Raw genomic sequence first — 17,382 nt, 5'->3', positions numbered from 1 at the left:
AAATGTGGTCCTCCAACTATCCTAAATTAATGAGCATGTAAAAGCTGTTTTCTTAATCGAGTGGAAATGTGGAACAATTGAACTGATGAGGGTGTCAGTTCCTGAGTGAACACAGCACGAGGGCCCGTGACTGTTAGTAAAGCCCAGGGAGGGAGAGAGAGTTGCAATTTTTTCTAAGAGGCCTTTGGAGTGAATTCAAGCCAGTTGAATACCTAATACTTCAACACATACTTAGAACATGTTATCACCTACCTTCTTTTTCACCCCGGGCACTGCCCACGAGGAATCTGGACACTAAGGGTGTGCTTGATAAGGACAGGCACGTAGAAATAAAGACGCTCTGAGTGGGTCTGATCTGTAAAAGGTGTCCCCATAACAAGCCAAATGCGATCATTAATAGTGTCATGTAACACGGTCCTTGTAAGGCTATCTTCCAGACCTTGAAGAGAACACATTCGTTTACACAGGTTTTAGTGACAACGGTCAGCTCTTGACCGGCTCCGTGCAGAGTGCATACACATATACTGCCTGGTCACGGGCCTAAATTGTTCAGGAAGTAGCTCTGCGGTAAACACATCAGCACAACACCCAAAGTCGTAATCTGAACACAGTAAAAACAGTAACACTTCCGTCAGCTTACTGAGTGCTAAGTATTGTTACTGGGACTAAACACACATGCCTCTCCGTGTAATACATGTCTGTGCACATATAATCTAATCCTCAGAACACATCGCAAAGGAAGACAGCATGACCTCTACCTTTTCTAGATGAAAACACAAAGCCCACTAACTTGTCCACGGTCACATGGAAGTCAGTGTCAGGACACAGACCCAGGCAGCACGGCTCAATAATCAAATATTGATGAGGCACCTCAGTGAGCTCTCAGTGCTGGGTTAGACATAATGGAAAATGTGGAAGAAATCAGGGTTGATTTTAACGCTCCAAGGTTTTTAACTGAGTTGAACAGACGGGATACTAAAAACTACCTGACGTTTATACAAATGTGAATGGTACATAGTGACAAAAGAAATTAACCGAAACTCATCCTATCCTACTGGAAAGCACTTATTCATTTTCTTCTCACCTTACACCCTCTTGGACAAAACCAACTTGCGCAGCCAGGCCCTCTGGCAAGAGCGCAAGGGGGCCCAGAGGGGGGCAAGGGGTGCAGGGCTTGGCACAGAAGCTCAGAGGCAAACGTTGTGGGCCCCACTGGCTGGCAAGCCTCATCTGTGTCTTTGGGTGCTCTGAAGGATGTGATCTTTTTCCTCCCCTGCTCTCCTTCCTGATAAAAAGGAACACCTCTTTCAAAATCACAACACTGTCTTCAGGAATCAGGGCAGCCGGGAAGCTGTTCCTAAGGCTGGGCACCGACTTCCTACTGTGGCCAAATGGGCACACACACACCCTGGCCGCCCACAGCCATAACCAGCTGCCAGCCTGCTTGTCCATAACAGAAGCTTCCAACTTCAGGAACGAGTTACAAGATCCTCCCGACACCACCAAGTCCCGAGTCAAATGGTGGGATGCTGACAAAGGCAAACGAACTGAAGACTCAGCCTTCCACACAGAGCCACTCTGTCCTCTGCCACGTGTCTCTGGCCAACCCAGGCTCTGTGCTCGCCTTCCAGAGAGAGGTTAGCCCCCAAGGCTGCTTCTCCAAGGTTCAGATTCCCTGATCCCTGCTTCTGGCACCTGGGAGTGGCGATGGCTGTTGTGGTTTAATGGCCTTCCAATGGCTCCCCCTCTTCCTGTGTCATAGCCAGGAGCAGCGGGAGGGCCAGGGTGCACCTGCAGACCTAGGCACAGCTCCTGGGGAGGCCAGCATGCTGAATTTTAAGGTTCCCAGGTTTTAGGGTAGCCACTCCTATAAGCAGCATTAGGGGTTTTTCTGCCCACAAGGGATCCCGGAGCTCGGGACTGACCCCATTATTGGTTGAGCACCTTGGGGAAGTAACCGTCTCTCTACTCTGCCTTCTACATCTGTAGACTTTCAAAGGCCAGACTAAAGATTTCTGAGGTCGCTACCAAACCTTGGTCAGGAGGGCTGGGATCTATTAGCCCAAGAAGCACAGTGTGCAGCAAACGAGGGTGGGAAATGCGGGCACTGCCCACAGATCTTTGCTCTGCATGGGGCATCTGGACCACCTGGGGCTCCCAGAAACATGGGCTCTCCAGCCACACATATCAGATCCTGCTGCTCAGCAGGGTCCCAGGCAACTCCCCGTGTTGGAATTCACAGCAGCCTGGTCCCCACGCATCTGCACCACAGCTGCATCCCCTCCCGAACTCCATTTTCCTCAGCTCTTGTCCCAGGGCTTCTGTCCACAACCCTATACATCCCTCTGAAATCCCAGACCTGCAGTCCCACAAGGGAGGGCCACAGGGCTGTGTATACCACCTCATAGTCAGTAGCCACCAGCGTCTGGAGCAAGGGTTTACTGAGGGAACAAATAAGGAGAAAAGGGGAAGAGGGGGTGCCTGGGCGGCTCAGTCAGTTGAGTTTCTCTGACTCTTGATCTCAGCTCATGGTTCACGGGATTGAGCCCCGAGTTAGGCTCCCTGCTGACAGTGTGGAGCCTGCTTGGGATTCTCTCTCTCCCTTCCCTCCCCCTCTCACTTGAGCTCTCTCTCAAAAAAGCAAATGTTAAAAAGAAAAAAGGAGAAAAAGAGGAGAAAACACAACTCCCAGGCAGAGACAGAAACGGGGAGCTAGCACATGAAAGCTGAGCCGGCAGCATAAGGGGAGCTAGAGCACAGCGAGGCAGGGGTGCACACACCCAACAGGACGCGCCATCAGAAGAAATGACTGTGGCTGTTCTCAGCGCCAACAATTAAGTAGTTCCTAGACCTTGGTGTCCTGAACCGTTTCCACTCAGACTTTTAGGGATTTCCCAGACGATCCAAGAGGGCCTTCCAGCAATTATTATTTCAAAACCCACTGAATGACTTTCCGTCATGAGGGGCACATGGAAGTCCACGATGGCACTGGTCACTTCAGGCTGCTCTGACGCTCTGCTTGCTATTTATGCTGGAGAAACACAAATTTGTCACTTGCTAGCGTAGTTTATTAGGCATGGTTAAATCTGCAGTCTGAGCCCAGGGGCCTAAAAAGGGCGAGGCTGCCGTCCTCCTGCAAGCCTGTCACAGGGAGCTGACGAGTGAGGGATTCATGTCAGAAGGGCCTCAGCTCACCCCAAAGTCACTAAACAGGTGCCGGGTCCCCAGGAAGGTTCCTTCCACTTCTCAGACCACAGCACACTTTCTCCCTGACACGCACACACCCCCTCCTTGTCAAGCCCTCCTAAGGCTGCATTGCCAGGCACAAATGTAAGCCCCCGTCAGCATAAAACCCCAAAGCCCTACAAGTCAGCACCACACCAGCAACAGCGTGCAGTTTCATACAGGTTAAAACTCTGTTCACATGACTCTGGATGAAGTTCTCATTGAACAGTGAATGCTAGAGTGGTGAAAAATATAAATTACAGCAGTTTAGGCCAGAACAAACCCGGCCATGTAGATGAGGACCCCAACGTCCAAGGTGTGAGATACTCTGCTGAGACCACAAGGCTGGTCAATGCAGAACCCGAACTCTGCCCCTCTCTGTCCCAAGCCACAGGCAACCGCCACTATCGGCTGCCAGCCTCGCTCAACTAAACACACATGGAAGCCCAGAGGAGCCTGCGCGGAGCAAGGAGCGGGGACGGCCGCGGACGATGACCTTCCCGTCCACAGGTCCCCGGCTCCTCGCACGGCTGCAGGTCCTGGCCATGCTGCCGGCATGGCACAGCCCCAAGCGCAGCTCACGGAGGAGAGCAGGGTCCTTTAAACTCTGGGTCTGGAACTTAACACATGGAGGTCAGGCCAGAAGCACGTAAAAAGACACAAAAGTGCCTGAGAAAACACTAAAGGGACTCAGAACGCTTCGTGAGGAGGCGCATCTAGAGAAGTGTTTAAAGGAAGTGATGGTAACCGGGAGGTGGACAAACAGAGCTTCCAACAGAAAAAAAGAGAAGCAAGAAAAGAGAGGTCAAAGAGTAACAAGGTGAACTAAGGCCAGCGCCTCAATGTACTTCTCTTTGCTATCTCGGATCTTGTCACGTCTTTTATGGCTGCATGATACCTTTCAAGAGCTGTGACCGTGTAACCGTCAGACACCCAGGCTGCCCCTCCGCTTTCATAAAAATGCTACAACGAGAAGCTGAAGACTATTCGAGGGTTAATGAAAAACCTTGTACTTCATTCTTTCCTAGGGATGGAGACCCAGGGCAGCTCCACCAAGGGAAGGGTCGTCAGTTGTGCGAGGCCGCTCTGCTGTCCGACCAGCCCTCACACTGACTCCAGAGCCACCTGCCGGCGTGGCCTGGGGTCCACCAGCACTGCTGTCACCCTCCCTGCCCTTCTGTCCCCGCCCTCCCACCAGCTTTGTGACCAACTATCCTCTTTTGTGAGGTGTCCGTCCAAAAACACAGCTTTTAATTAACTCACTTCCAACTTACTCCAGCTATTTTCATTTCTGCAATACTCCAGTATTCCAAGTAATAGTTCTAGAAGCAAACAAATTTAGAAGGCAACTGTTGCTTCCCTTAGTTTCACACTTCTTCATACACGTGGTCCTAACTGCTACAAGTCTTTTACATATTTTCATTTTACACAAACATTCAATCCCTGAGATAGTTCAGCCTCTAACAGTTTTGGACCTTTTTGGAGGGACCCCCACATGTTAAATTTCAAACATATCATTTCTCAGACATTTTCTGGAATTAGCTACATGAAAGCTAATTTTACTCATTCATTGAATTTGCATTTTCTAGTATTTTTTATCTTTTAGAATTTATATTCCAAAAATAAAAAGAATATTCTGTTCTAAAATACTTAACTTGATAGTCCAATCATGAACAAACACAAAGTAAATAAATTAAAACCATATGATGTTTAAATTGGGGGCGATAACACAGCTTGGTGAGGCCCTTACCTTTCTCAGCCTTTCTGGAGAGAACTCTAGGCCAACAAGAAACAGAGTAAAGAACACGCCAACCTCTCCTAAGGTTTCCACCTGCACAACAGACTGGGAACAAAATTTTAAAACCACACAATTTAATGTATCTAACAAATGAAGCATACTTCAAGGAACAATCTTGTACTAACATACTCAGCGGAACTATCCTAAAAAAAAAAACAAAAAAAAAACCAGTATTTTTTTAAAACTAGTTCTCTGAATGTCCTCTATCCCTGACATAGCTTTAACTTCCTGATTATACGGGGTTTTTTTTCCTTTTTCTTGATTAGCTGAAGGACTGTTTTTATCTCTTTTTCTGAGAACTAGCTCACGAATTCACCTGTTTCCAGGCTGCGCTCTTCATTACCTCCTTCCTTCACTTTCTCTGGAGGATGGGGAGGCACTGAACCTGAACCTGAACCTGAGCTGGACATTTTAATCAAGATGCCCCACTTTCCTTTGGCCTGCCAGCACGGGCCTGTGCATGACTATGTGTACAAACTTCTTTCCTGAGAACTGAATTGGCCACATCCCACAGGTTCTGGTATACAGCGTTCTTGTGCGCTGTGTTGGTTCTGGTCCTTTATTTGCTGTTTGTTTTTATGCTTTTATGTTATGGCAGAGAATGCTGTTTACACGGTTATATTTGGTACTCCATAGATCATCTACATTCATGGTTTCCACTGAGCCACGAACTCAGCGTCTGAAAGAAGAGAGCAAGCAGATCTCCACATGTCCAGGCACCAAGCTGCTGTGCAGGGACGTACACGCACCCTGTCAGCCACCGAGAGGACAGGCCTCCATTTGCTGGCATCTGCCTCCTCACTTACTCATTTTGTTCTCTTTGAACCTTGCTTATTGTACATCTTTTTCCTAACATCATCTGCAAACCTGTATCTTTCCACAGGCAAGTTTATTCCACTTATATTCATTGTGATAACAGAAGATTTCTCTTACTCCTTCGTTTCCTGGTTTTTATACTTCCTCACTGCTTTTATTTTTCTTCCCTTTTTAAAATGAGGCTGAAACTCATGACTTGAAAGTCACATACCTAAATCTGCACTTCTCAACATAACACAGAAGCCTATTAACTTCCTACTAGGAAAAGGTAAATATTTTGGTACAGTCACACTTCCTCCATTAACCACCTCCCATTTTGGCTAATATGCTCTTGGGTCTTCATCCTGGTTTACTGTAATTATGTTATTTACCAAGATACAGCAAATTTGTTAGGAACTATAATATTGGTAGCCTCCAGTTGTATTTATTACCTTACTCAGACTCTATTATTATTCAGCCTGAATTCTTGGCTTATAAGCAACCTTTGCTCTGAAGAAAAAAGGAAAATACGTTTGTATTTGCTATTGTTCATAAATACTCTGGAAAGGGAGGGATGGGACAGGACAAGACAGAGATTCTCCACCTACAACTTAAAATTTTTTGTACTTACACCATTTTGTTCTCAACTGTATGGAGATTATGAATTCAGAAAATTGAATTAAAACAGTGTTTCCCAGAGACCACCCCACCAGGTTGAGCCCAGCCCACAAGAGCACCCCCCACCCCATGTCAGTCAGTGGTCACCTGCTCACTAAGGTCCTGGGCTTTCAGCCGGTAGCCCCTGCCAGTTGAACGTGTTGTTGAGTTCAGTTAGAGATGATGATGTTTCCTGCCCGGTACAAGGTGTGCCCGTCAGCAGGAGGGTGAGGCTGCGAGCAGATGCCCACACCTCCCCCCATCCGTCTGCTCCTGTCGTACCCAACTAGGAAGTGCCAGGACTCCCGTGTGTGTTTCCCAGTACCTGCACCACTGCTTCTGTGTTGGATATATGACACATCACCTATTCTTGCCAATCTCTTCATTTTGTCTGAACTGTGCGTATTTACAGGACACATCTTGGAGCCCGCAAAAGCTTTGGAACTGTTCCTCACTGCCAACAAGTGCCATCGATATAGGATGAAACTCACTTCACTCTGTTCAGCCAACAGCCTCAGCACTCACTACGTCCTGGGGTTTTCACATTATCCTACATTTAGGCTTGAAAATCCCCACTACTTTACCAGCTTTGCAATGTTTTAAAAAATTTTAAATTATACATTTAACCCAGCATTTTTTGTTGCTTTCAGTGTCTGAATAACATAATCCATCATTATTACTGGAAACAGAATTTTTAAAACTAACAGTTTAAAGACATGAACAGAGTGGGGGGTTGTCGTACCCTGGGTGGCTCAGTTGGTTAAGTGGCCAGCTTCCCCTCAGGTCATGGTCTCGCAGTTCACAAGTTTAATCCCCATGTCAGGATCTGTGCTGACAGCTTGGAGTCTGGAGTCTGCTTCAGATTCTGTGTCTCCCTCTCTCTCTGCCCCTCCCCTGCTCATGCTCTCTGTCTCTCTCAAAAAAATAAATTTAAAAAACTTTTTTTTAATTAAAAAAATAAAGACATAAACGGGATTTCTTCTCTAGTTAAGTCATCCATTCACTAACAAAATTACTTTCTTATGACTTAGGAATTTCTTATAAACTCTAAAGAGCATCTTCTTTAATATGGTTTATAAGGAAATGCTATCTTTACTAATTCAAGTTCAAAACTTTTAGGTCTTCATGAGCATTTCTTTAGTATTTTGTTAAACAGATACTAAAACAGTTGCTCTTACCTTAATACTGTTCAGTCCTGAAGGCCCCAGAAGTACGCCACAAACAATATAACCAAACATTGTGGGCAACCCTATCGTCGTGCACAGCCAGCCACAAGGTAAAGACAGCATTCCTATGGTAACAATGTCCTAATGGAGAATAAACCAGAAATAAACACAAAAATTTAAGGTAACAGTTGGCAAGAAAAGGGTTGATTACTGGACAAAGCAGACGTTCTGCAGACTAGGCCCCTCCCAGTTTCCACTTTGGTGGTAAAAAAGGAAGGCTATCCCTGGGCTGATCTTCCTGCTTTGAGTTTATTGGTACAGTAATCAGCCACTGGGAGCGTCCTTCCTCTCGGCCTGCGCTGCCCCCCTCTTTAAGACCAGCACAAGCTGTGGCTTTGGGAATGCTGCTGGAGCCCCACTAGCCTTCCGAGCAGGCCACACTGGCCACTCCTACAGCTGTTACCCACTCTGGTCCAAACCCAAACAGTGATCTCCAACCAGAACACAGTCGATTGCGAATCTTTACATAACTCCACATCCTCTTATTAGACTTGCTGCCTCAGAGGGAGCAGATGCGTGGCTAACTCGGTCTGGAATGTCAGTCACCTCTGGAGGAGCCGGATCTCATCCTGTACCCGTGTCTACACAGATGATACCTTAGCCAAAGCTTCTCCACCTCATCAGATGTTCCGTGTTAGTGACAAAGCTTGAGCCCACTGTAGGGACTCCTGACTTCAAAAAGGCTTCCAAATTCTCAAAAGCAACGTTAATTTTCATTCTAAGTATTAAAATGCCTCGTTCTTTTCGGAAAAAATTAAAAATTAAGAGAAAGTGTTTCAAGTCATGGAAAATATAGGAAATTCTAGTAGAATCTCTCTGTTAGGAGGAAGGTCATGCATCCTAATACGAGGCTCAGAAAATAAAGCTTACTTTACATTAGTACCTGGAAGTGGGAAGGTGGGAGAGGGGACTTCAAGAGGGGAGCAAGCAGACAGACTACCTTTAGGAAGTGGCGATCTGCACGTGGAATTGTCGCGTCTCTGGGCTTGGTCAAGATATAGCGGTTGTTCTGGGAGTCGATCAGCATGCTAAGACCCAAATCATCCTCTGCTTCCCGCTTTGTAAGGTTTTGTTTGGAATTGGCGTCTTCTTCCTCCACTCTGAGAACTGCCTCAAAATTGACCCCTTTCACCTGTAAAAATAACCAACATCATGTAATTAAACCCATGAAATGTTTTCAAGTTCAATTTTTAGAGCGTAAATTCTGTACAGAAGAGCGATAGAAGTATTTCTAGCACTCTGTCAGGTATGACGAAAGGTCCACAGATGTTCATTAGCACAAATCAGGAAAGCTGCTTCAGTTACAAGGGCCATCTGAGAATGAAGGCGTTTAGGATTTCTATTACGTCCAGACACCCACTTTAACGATTTAGGGTACGATCTGTAACAAGAAACATACGTTTGGTCTTCACCCCCCTTCCTGGCCCACAGCCCCCAAACCAGCGTGGCCTCCCCAAGCATAAGGAGCAACAGGTACACCCGACAAGCCCTTCGCGGCCTCTCCTGAGTTTGTGCCAGCAAGGTGATGTTCAGAAAGCCACTAGATGACTGCAGGATGAGGCTGGCCACCAGGGACAGCAGCCACGTGACCTTGGGGCGGGGAGGGGCCGGAGGTGAAGCGAATCGCGAGCCTGCACAAGGCAGCTCCGGGACATGCTTGGAGCATGGGGTTCGGGGAGCTTCTGGTTGCCGGACACATGGACGCGCCCCGCCAGGAGGGCAGTAGGCCCAGACAGGACGCAGTGCCCTGCGCACATGCTTTCACCTCTTCCACCCAGCTGTTTCTGGCTGCACCCTTTGCAGCGACCTGGTAACCTGGCAAACAGATGGTCTTCCTGGGTTCTGAGAGCCTGAGGAGGGGTCGTGGGACCCTCCGAGGTGAAAACCCAGAGCCCATTATCAGTGCCTGGAGCGGAGGGTGCAGTGCTGGGCCAAGCCCTCACCCGTGGGACCCGCAGGGACCCTGAGCCAACAGCGGTGGAGCTGCACTGGAAAAGCTGCGGCAGCGACAGCCTGACGCCCTGACGCACAAGCACTCGGTGAGCAGTGAAAAAAGAGCACCACCTTCAAAAGACAGCCCCGTGTCCTCCCCTGGCACCACGGACACGCTCAGGACAGCCTCGCTCAGTGCTCATCCGCCCCGAACTGCACTCACCTTTGCTCTAACTGCCGCATCCTTTTCTGAGTCCTCAGGACTCACAGTCCGTTTTCGGCACTCATCTCGTCCTTCCCAGAGAATCTAAACATGTCACAGCAAGTGGGGAGTCCGAATGCCTGCCTCAGACACAATTCCTCTCAGGAGCATATGGCTCCCCCGGGCAGAACAGCACCGACACCTGACTATCCCAGGGCACGCTTTCTGGAGCCCAGAGTCTCAATCCACCTGAACACGGAAGCAGGGCACAGACATAAGCCCCTGGGGGGCACTGACAAAAACATAAGGCAAAACGACAGGTGTATAGTGTGCTTCTGTGTAACCGAACCAAATCGTTCTCTGGGATACGAAAGCGTTTGGTTTTATCTCCATTGTCAGTCCACACGGAAAACAGCTGATAAATTCCACCATACTTTCTCTTGGCAAGCAGCCCGAGCAAAGCGGAGATTGTTCTGGAATGCTACTTACTGATTTATTGTCATCAAAAGCATGTTCTTCCATCTCTTCCTCTAGGCGATCGGCTGCCTTTCTCACATCTTCAAGAATTTCATCAAGCATGGATAAACTTTTGTTTTGATGTTGCATATTTTTGAGGGCTTCAACTTGGTGTTTTTCTGCTGCCAGAAGTTCCACATATTCTGTCTCTTCCTGTTTATTGGTGAGAAATGAAGTGTGGGGTTTATTAAGAAATAGGCCACACCAGGACTTCATTCAGGTGCCTGGCCTGGCCGGACCATGCAAGCCAACATGCTCTCGCTGTCAAATACATTTATAAACGTGTAATGCTAGCTCCAGTCAAGGAGAGAAGGTCAGGTGTCCTGTATCACCCAAACATGATGGACCTTAGCAAAATGTTTAGGGAAGCCTATTTGTATGCACGCATCATCAAACGTAATCTACTACTGTTGATAAATTCTGAAGGTCAGCTATTCATACACAATCCTCACTGAACAGATTTTATTCCAGACATCATGCCTACTGTGTATGGAGGTCCAGCTGTACTCTAAAAACACCTGTGATACTTGATTCTTGAGCTAAAAATTTCTAAGTAGGATACACACAAATTCCAAGTTACAGAGGAAAAACTGTTCCAGAAGAATCTGACAGCATTACTTGGAAAACTGATGGATGGTGTCAATAATACCACTGTGTTTTATACCATCATATTTAAACTCAAGCTATCAATCAAATCAACATCCTTACTATTAAAGTATATGTTCATACTTTAAAGGGGTGGGGCATAGCTAGAACAGAGAAGCAGCAAGGCAGTCCCAAGGAGAAGTGTAGCTGTTTGACAGACCTCTCTCTAGGCAACACCACCCAACCCCTCTCTTGTAGCTGTGACCTCCCAGAACCTAGCCTGAGATGTGAGGCAAAAACTGCATGTAGAAAGCATACATATTTGGATCAACATCACTCAATGCATGTTAGTTCTCTATTTTATCGTAAAACTACCTCAAATCAATACCACTATTCTTTAAAATAAAGGAGTTTAGGGACGCCTGGGTGGCTCAGTCGGTTAAGCATCCGACTTTGGCTCAGGTTATGATCTCATGGTTCGTGAGTTAGAGCCCCGTGTCGGGCTCTGTGCTGACAGCTCGGAGCCTGGAGCCTGCTTCAGATTCTGTCTCCCTCTCTCTCTGCCCTCCCCTGCTTGTGTTCTGTCTCTGCCTCTAAAAATAAACATTAAAAAATACATATATAAATAATATCACATCTGGTATAGTAATAGTTTTATCTCATTTTAAAAGTGTATTTCATCACGATCCTTATTTCAAAAGTATATATTAAAACTAATTTTCGTATTTTTGTTTTCAGTAGATGGGCATTAAAGACAGCCAACCTTCACACCAAAAGGCATTCTTGTCAGAAACTCAAAATGTTGACTGCAGTTACAAGTATATTTACCACGTACTTCATACACATCAGCTTATTGGGATAACTTGAGTAACTAGTATAATTACCTTGTGATCTCAACACAGAAAAGCACTGGCACTCCCAGAAGTGGTGAAATGCAACTGTGCTAAGATACGGTGCACAAGGAGGGGAAATCCACGTGTGCACTGCTGAGAATGGATGCCCCTGCCAGACTACACCTGCTGAAGCATCAGCACCAGCTGCCTTGTCCCTTGACCTCTACTCGACCTGCTCCTTGGCTCAGGGTGGGACGGGACTGACCTTAATCGCAGCCTCTCTCAGTGCCTCCAGGCGCTGCCTGCTGCTCTCCTTCATGTTCACAACATCTCTGTAATCTCCTTGCAGGGCTCTCTGCAGTCCATAGATGGCCTGGAACACTGAATTTTCACTTTCATTCAGCTCTTTTTGGAAAATTTCAAACGTATGCACCTGAAACAGCTTCTCTTCATCTGACAGGCTAACGTCTTTTTCTACTGCTCTGATTGCACTTTTCAGTTTGTTAAGAACCACAGTCTTTTGGCGAAGAAGCCCGGAGAGCTTCCTGCAACCATCGAGGACCCACTGCTTCCTCTGAGTGATGGCCGCCCCTTTCCCTCGGTGCAATTTGATGGCATGTTTTGCCACCTCTTCATGTTCCGCAGCATCTGCCATCAAGCGAAGCAGTGGAAGCAACACCCAGAAGTAATTTCTTCCCAGCACCTTCATGATCCAGTTTTAGAGGGCAGGGCAAGGCCGTCCTAAGGTTCCTGCTCAGCTGACCTTGCATTTTAGACACACATCTTCAGCTGAAAAAGAGATTTATTGCTACATATAGTTGAACAATGATTCGTTACTATTGAGATCAGAGTTAAAGTATTAAATAATTACATCCAAAAACTATCACTTTTTTGAAGATGTTATTTTTCCTAGATAAATATTAATACCTGAACTATTCATTACACCCGGATTAAAATTGAATACTAAATGTTAAAGTATAAGGCCTGGTAAAGACTTGAGACTAAAGGTTACATTGAAATTAAAGGCAATTTTTTTTAAAGAAAACTCAGTTTCGTGTATCTATTAAATCTACAATGTGCCAAAGACAAAAACCAATTCTACTTAAGGAGATCCATGTATTGGGGCACCTGGGTGGCTAGTCGGTTAAGCAACCAACTCTTGAATTCAGCTCAGGTCATGATCCCAGAGTCAAGAGATCGAGCCCTGCAATGGGCTCCATGCTGAGTGTGGAGCCTGCTTAAGACTCTCTCTCTCTGCTCCTCTCCCCTGCTCATGCTCTCTCTCTTAACAAAGAAAAAAAAAAAAAAAAAAAAAAGAGGATCCAAGTATTTAAGGCCAGAAAACACCATCAACTCCCCTATCACAGATCAGTGAACTGCCTGGAGGAAACACGCTCCGCGTCATTTCTGAAATAAAACTGTCTGAGCTGCTACTAGCTTACTGTACTGTTTTCTTTCCAAAATCGTTTGGAATTCTGCCAAATTTCCAAAGTCACAGTTTAATGCTAACAAGATGTCAAACACAGAAAAAGAAAATCACAAAACACAACCATGTCTGGATCACTAGGGTTTTACTAAATGTTCAAACACTTTCTATCTCCCAAATTCAGCCTCCTTCTCTTCCTCTCTTCAGGAAGAGCCCAAGCACCTGTATGACTACCCCAGCAAGTGAAGCACACACAGGACCCTGGCCGTGATGAGGTGAAGGCTTTGGTGCAGGCAGCAGGGGGTGCTGCAGCTGCGGTGCCCAGATCACACTCGAAGGACAGGACTGCATCTTCCAGTGGACAGAGTCATCAAGGAGCAGGTACAAGCTGCTACAGGTGTTAGCAAGGTCACAACGAAGCAATGACTCCAAAGGTAGGAAATACAGAGCAAAGAAGGAAGAGGTAATAAAACACAAGACAGGCAAGAGAGACACACCCTAAAAACACCACTGAACCTGGCAACTAGATCTCTGGGCACCAGTAGTTACGTCAAAAAAGAAAAAACACGGGGTGGCTCAGTCAGTTAAGCATCTGACACTTGATTTCAGCTCAGGTCATTATCTCACGGTCAATGGGTTTGAGCCCCTGAGCTGGGCTCTGCGCTGACAGTGCTGAGCCTGCTTGGGATTCTCTCCACCCCTCCCCCACATGCTCTCCTGTGTGCTCTCTTTCTCCAAAATAAACATTTAAGAAAAAAAAAAAAAAAGAAAGAAACCAAACCTACCATTTACACAAGACTTACAGTTTAAAGAAAACAAAATATCAGGGGTGCCTGGGTGGCTCAGTCAGTTGAGCGTCCAACTTGGGCTCAGGTCACGATCTCAGTTTGTGGGTTCAAGTCCCGTGTCGGGCTCTTTGCTGATAGCTCAGAGCCTGGGGCCTGCTTCGGATTCTGTGTCTCCCTCTCCTTCTGCCCCTTCCCTGCTTGTGCTCTCTCTCTTTCTCTCAGACATAAACATTAAAAAAATTAAAGAAAACAAAATATTAATATATACTAATCATTAAAGTGTTTACTAAAACAAGTATCTATACCTCAGTTTTACTAGTAATCCCAATTCTAACAAGTTTATTCTGGTTTCCCAGGCAAAGCAGATCAGATGCAGAAAAAATGAGAGTGTGGCTTATCTAGGCAGAAAATTCCAAACCAAAAATGACAGCCAATAGAAAGTGGAGATAAAACAGAGCTTCTGAAACCAGCACAAGAACCTGGCAAAGACTAGCAGCCCAGGGAGTCTGGTGAGGACTGAACTACACCTTTCCGTAGACACCAAAAATACCACTATTGGAGGACAGCAGGGAAACCTGCCCATCAAAAGTCACCAAGAAAAAACTACATTCTACCTCAATATTCTGGTTATAAAGTCAGGAAACTGTTCAATTTCAATACATTTTTCGATATATCAGTTTGTAACGTCACAGAGAATTTATTTACCTACAATGTTTCACTTTTTCCCCTAACTTGTTAGGATAAGTGACAATGTGCTGTCTAAATTACCCAACTTTATATTACAATTTTTTTTAATGTTTATTTAGAGCGCGAGAGTGCACGCGCGCATGCGCATGAGGTGGGGTGGGGAGGGGCAGAGAGAGAGGGAGGGAGACAATCCCAAGCAGGGTACTCCCGGTCAGTACAGAGGCCAGTGCAGAGGCGGGGACTTGATACCACAAATCTCAAGGTCATGACCTGAGTCGAAATCAAGAGTCTGATGGATGCTCCACCCAAGTGTCCCTTTGTTATAGCTTTAATACAACTTAAGTAAGCGTTACCACCTTAAAAATAAATAAATGATTACCCAATCTCAGTAGTGCCTAGCAAGATAGTTAATCTGTTATTTTAATAACTCACTTCACTGCTGAACTTCTATTGTTCCAGGGGAGAGAAAGAATTCAATGTTGATAAATACATGCTTTTCTAGTATTTTCAGAACCAAGACAGACATTTCTGATGCTTTGCTAATGTTTCCCATTTTCCCTAAAAGATCTCAAAAAATGATTCTTTTATGGATTTCAAACTTCAGACAACCTGCCACACAGTCTGTGTGTGAACAACAAACACCCCTTCATTCATTTCTGGTTCCTTCCTCAAACAAATTCTTGAAATTAAATAGTTATAACTCTACTCTATGACACATAAAGGACTATTAATTTTTACGAGAAATTATTGAGAACTTTAATTGTGGTCATACTAATACTTCCACTCAAATAAGCTCAAGTCATGGACATGTGGACATGACACTGAAATTATTTACAGACTCTGAAAACATCAATCACTTTTTCATAAATTCATTTCATCTTACCTTTAAACTTGGCTACCAAATCCTGTAAACTACTAAATTATAGCATGCTTTTTCTTGAGTAAATAATAAACTTTTTTAGCTCTAGTGCTATTTTATTATTGTTTTTAATTATAAAAATGACACTTTTGATTTATTATATTTTTACAACAAATTCCTAGAATTTCTATACCTTGAGTCACTGATACAACCTGGGTGGACCTCAAGGCTGCAAGGAGGGCTGATCCCACACACCCTACAATTCCACGTACAGCACTGTTCAGGGACTAACTGTAGAGATGGAGTGGCTGTCAGGGAAGAGGGAGGAGGGACCCCGTGGGATAGAAATGGTCTGTGTCTTGATGGCGCTGGCGGCCACAGGAATCAACACGTGACAGAAATGGCAGATCGTAAAACATGCCATGTGAGTAAGGTGAGTGGGTCAAATAGATGCAATCTTCTGCTTAGACTCTATTTTTAATCAGGAGCTACCACTGGGGAAATCTGGGTGAAGGATCTATAGGATTTCTCTGTATTATTTCTTATAACGGTATATGAATCTATAAGCATCTCAAAATACAGTTTTAAAAATTCAACACAAATGCTTACTGTTTTCCACTAACCTGACAGACACTTCTTTTTAAACTAGGAAATGCCCTCAACCAGAGCCGAAGGTCTTCAAGATGTCTCTGCTACATGAAAACCCAATGTCACTTTTCATTTAGAGCAACGACAAAATCAGTACTTGGAATACAACTAGTCCCCAAAGTTTCTACTTACACATATTTCAACATTACTTAAAATATGTCATGGGGCACCTGGGTGGCTCAGTCGGTTGAATGTCTGACTTTGGCTCAGGCCATGATCTCCGGGTTCGTGAGTGTGAGCCCCATATCAGGCTCTGTGCTGACAGCCCAGAGCCCGCTTCAGGTCCTCTGTCTCCTTCTCTCTCTGCCCCTCTGCCCCTGCAACAATGAACACTTACACAAAAAAATAAAATATATCTCCACAGCTTTGCCCAATTTTTTTCTTTTTCTTTTTTTCTTTTTTTTTTTTTTAGAGAGAACGTGAACAGGGACTGCAGAGGGAGAGAGAATCTTAAGCAGGTTTCATGCCCAGTGCCCAACACAAGGGCTCAATTCACGAACTGAGCCAAAATCAAGAGTCGGAAGCTTAATCAACTGAGCCACCCAGGCGCCCCAAAAAATTTCCAATGCTTTTAACTCGTCATATTATATAGAAATCACATACTTTTACTCTATTAAAAGTGCTTAGTAATTCATAAGTGTCACATGTCATTTAGTGGATAAAAACTCACGAGCAAAGCACAATAACACAGTCTAAGACTGGCCTTTCTCAGACCTAAGGCACCCAAGTAAAGCTCTCTCCCACAGGCCTCTATCTCTGAGTGCTATGAGCACCACAGGGTATGCAAAGGGACTGTCTCCTTAGACATCTGCTATCAGGACCCACAGAACCCTAGAGCACTGGGGTTGCTGAAGTCCCTGCAGAGAGCTCAGCGGAGAGGAGGAAAAGCAGAGGGAGGGGCGACTCCTCTACTTTGCCCAATTTTCTACAATGGCCACAATTTGAAAATCTCCTGGCTCTGCCTCCCAGCCTTCTCCTCACATGCAGCCACGGGGTCCCCCATGCCCTCTCTTCCTCTGGACCTTCCAGACCCAGTGTCTCCAATTTTCTCAATCAAACTGCTGAGAAAGAATCAAGTTTATTCAACCCACCAGGACAGCAGCCACTGTCTGTGAGGCAGAGGCCAGCCCAGCCAGGCTCCAACCCAGCTCTTTGGAAGGACCCCCGCCCCCATGCACTCAGTGAACCGGGGCCCTCCATATGCG

The 17,382-nt window shown here is 45.7% G+C and overlaps 1 protein-coding gene across 7 annotated transcripts in view; it reads right to left on the bottom strand.

Annotated features, from left to right (window-relative positions):
- The window catches only part of TMCO3 (transmembrane and coiled-coil domains 3), a 50,655-nt gene that overhangs the window by 29,288 nt on the left and 3,985 nt on the right, over positions 1 to 17,382 (bottom strand). For 5 of the 7 annotated variants that reach the window (XM_019829866.3, XM_006927421.5, XM_019829877.3 and 2 more), the window contains exons 3-8: positions 12,035 to 12,558; positions 10,325 to 10,504; positions 8,642 to 8,833; positions 7,654 to 7,782; positions 4,976 to 5,068; positions 253 to 439 (exon numbers count right to left, since the gene is read on the bottom strand). In XM_019829866.3, coding sequence (XP_019685425.2) covers positions 253 to 439; positions 4,976 to 5,068; positions 7,654 to 7,782; positions 8,642 to 8,833; positions 10,325 to 10,504; positions 12,035 to 12,478 — 1,225 coding nt within the window. In that variant the 5' untranslated portion in view covers positions 12,479 to 12,558. Of the gene's footprint in view, positions 1 to 252; positions 440 to 4,975; positions 5,069 to 7,653; positions 7,783 to 8,641; positions 8,834 to 10,324; positions 10,505 to 12,034; positions 12,559 to 13,998; positions 14,059 to 17,382 lie in introns of those variants that run through there. The other 2 variants (XM_019829872.3, XM_019829882.3) reach the window with 2 other exon arrangements.

This window comes from Felis catus, chromosome A1, assembly GCF_018350175.1.
Source record: "Felis catus isolate Fca126 chromosome A1, F.catus_Fca126_mat1.0, whole genome shotgun sequence".
In the NCBI taxonomy this organism is placed as follows: domain Eukaryota; kingdom Metazoa; phylum Chordata; class Mammalia; order Carnivora; family Felidae; genus Felis; species Felis catus.
Note: the sequence above shows the minus strand (reverse complement) of the source record. Positions and strands in the feature narration are given on the sequence as shown.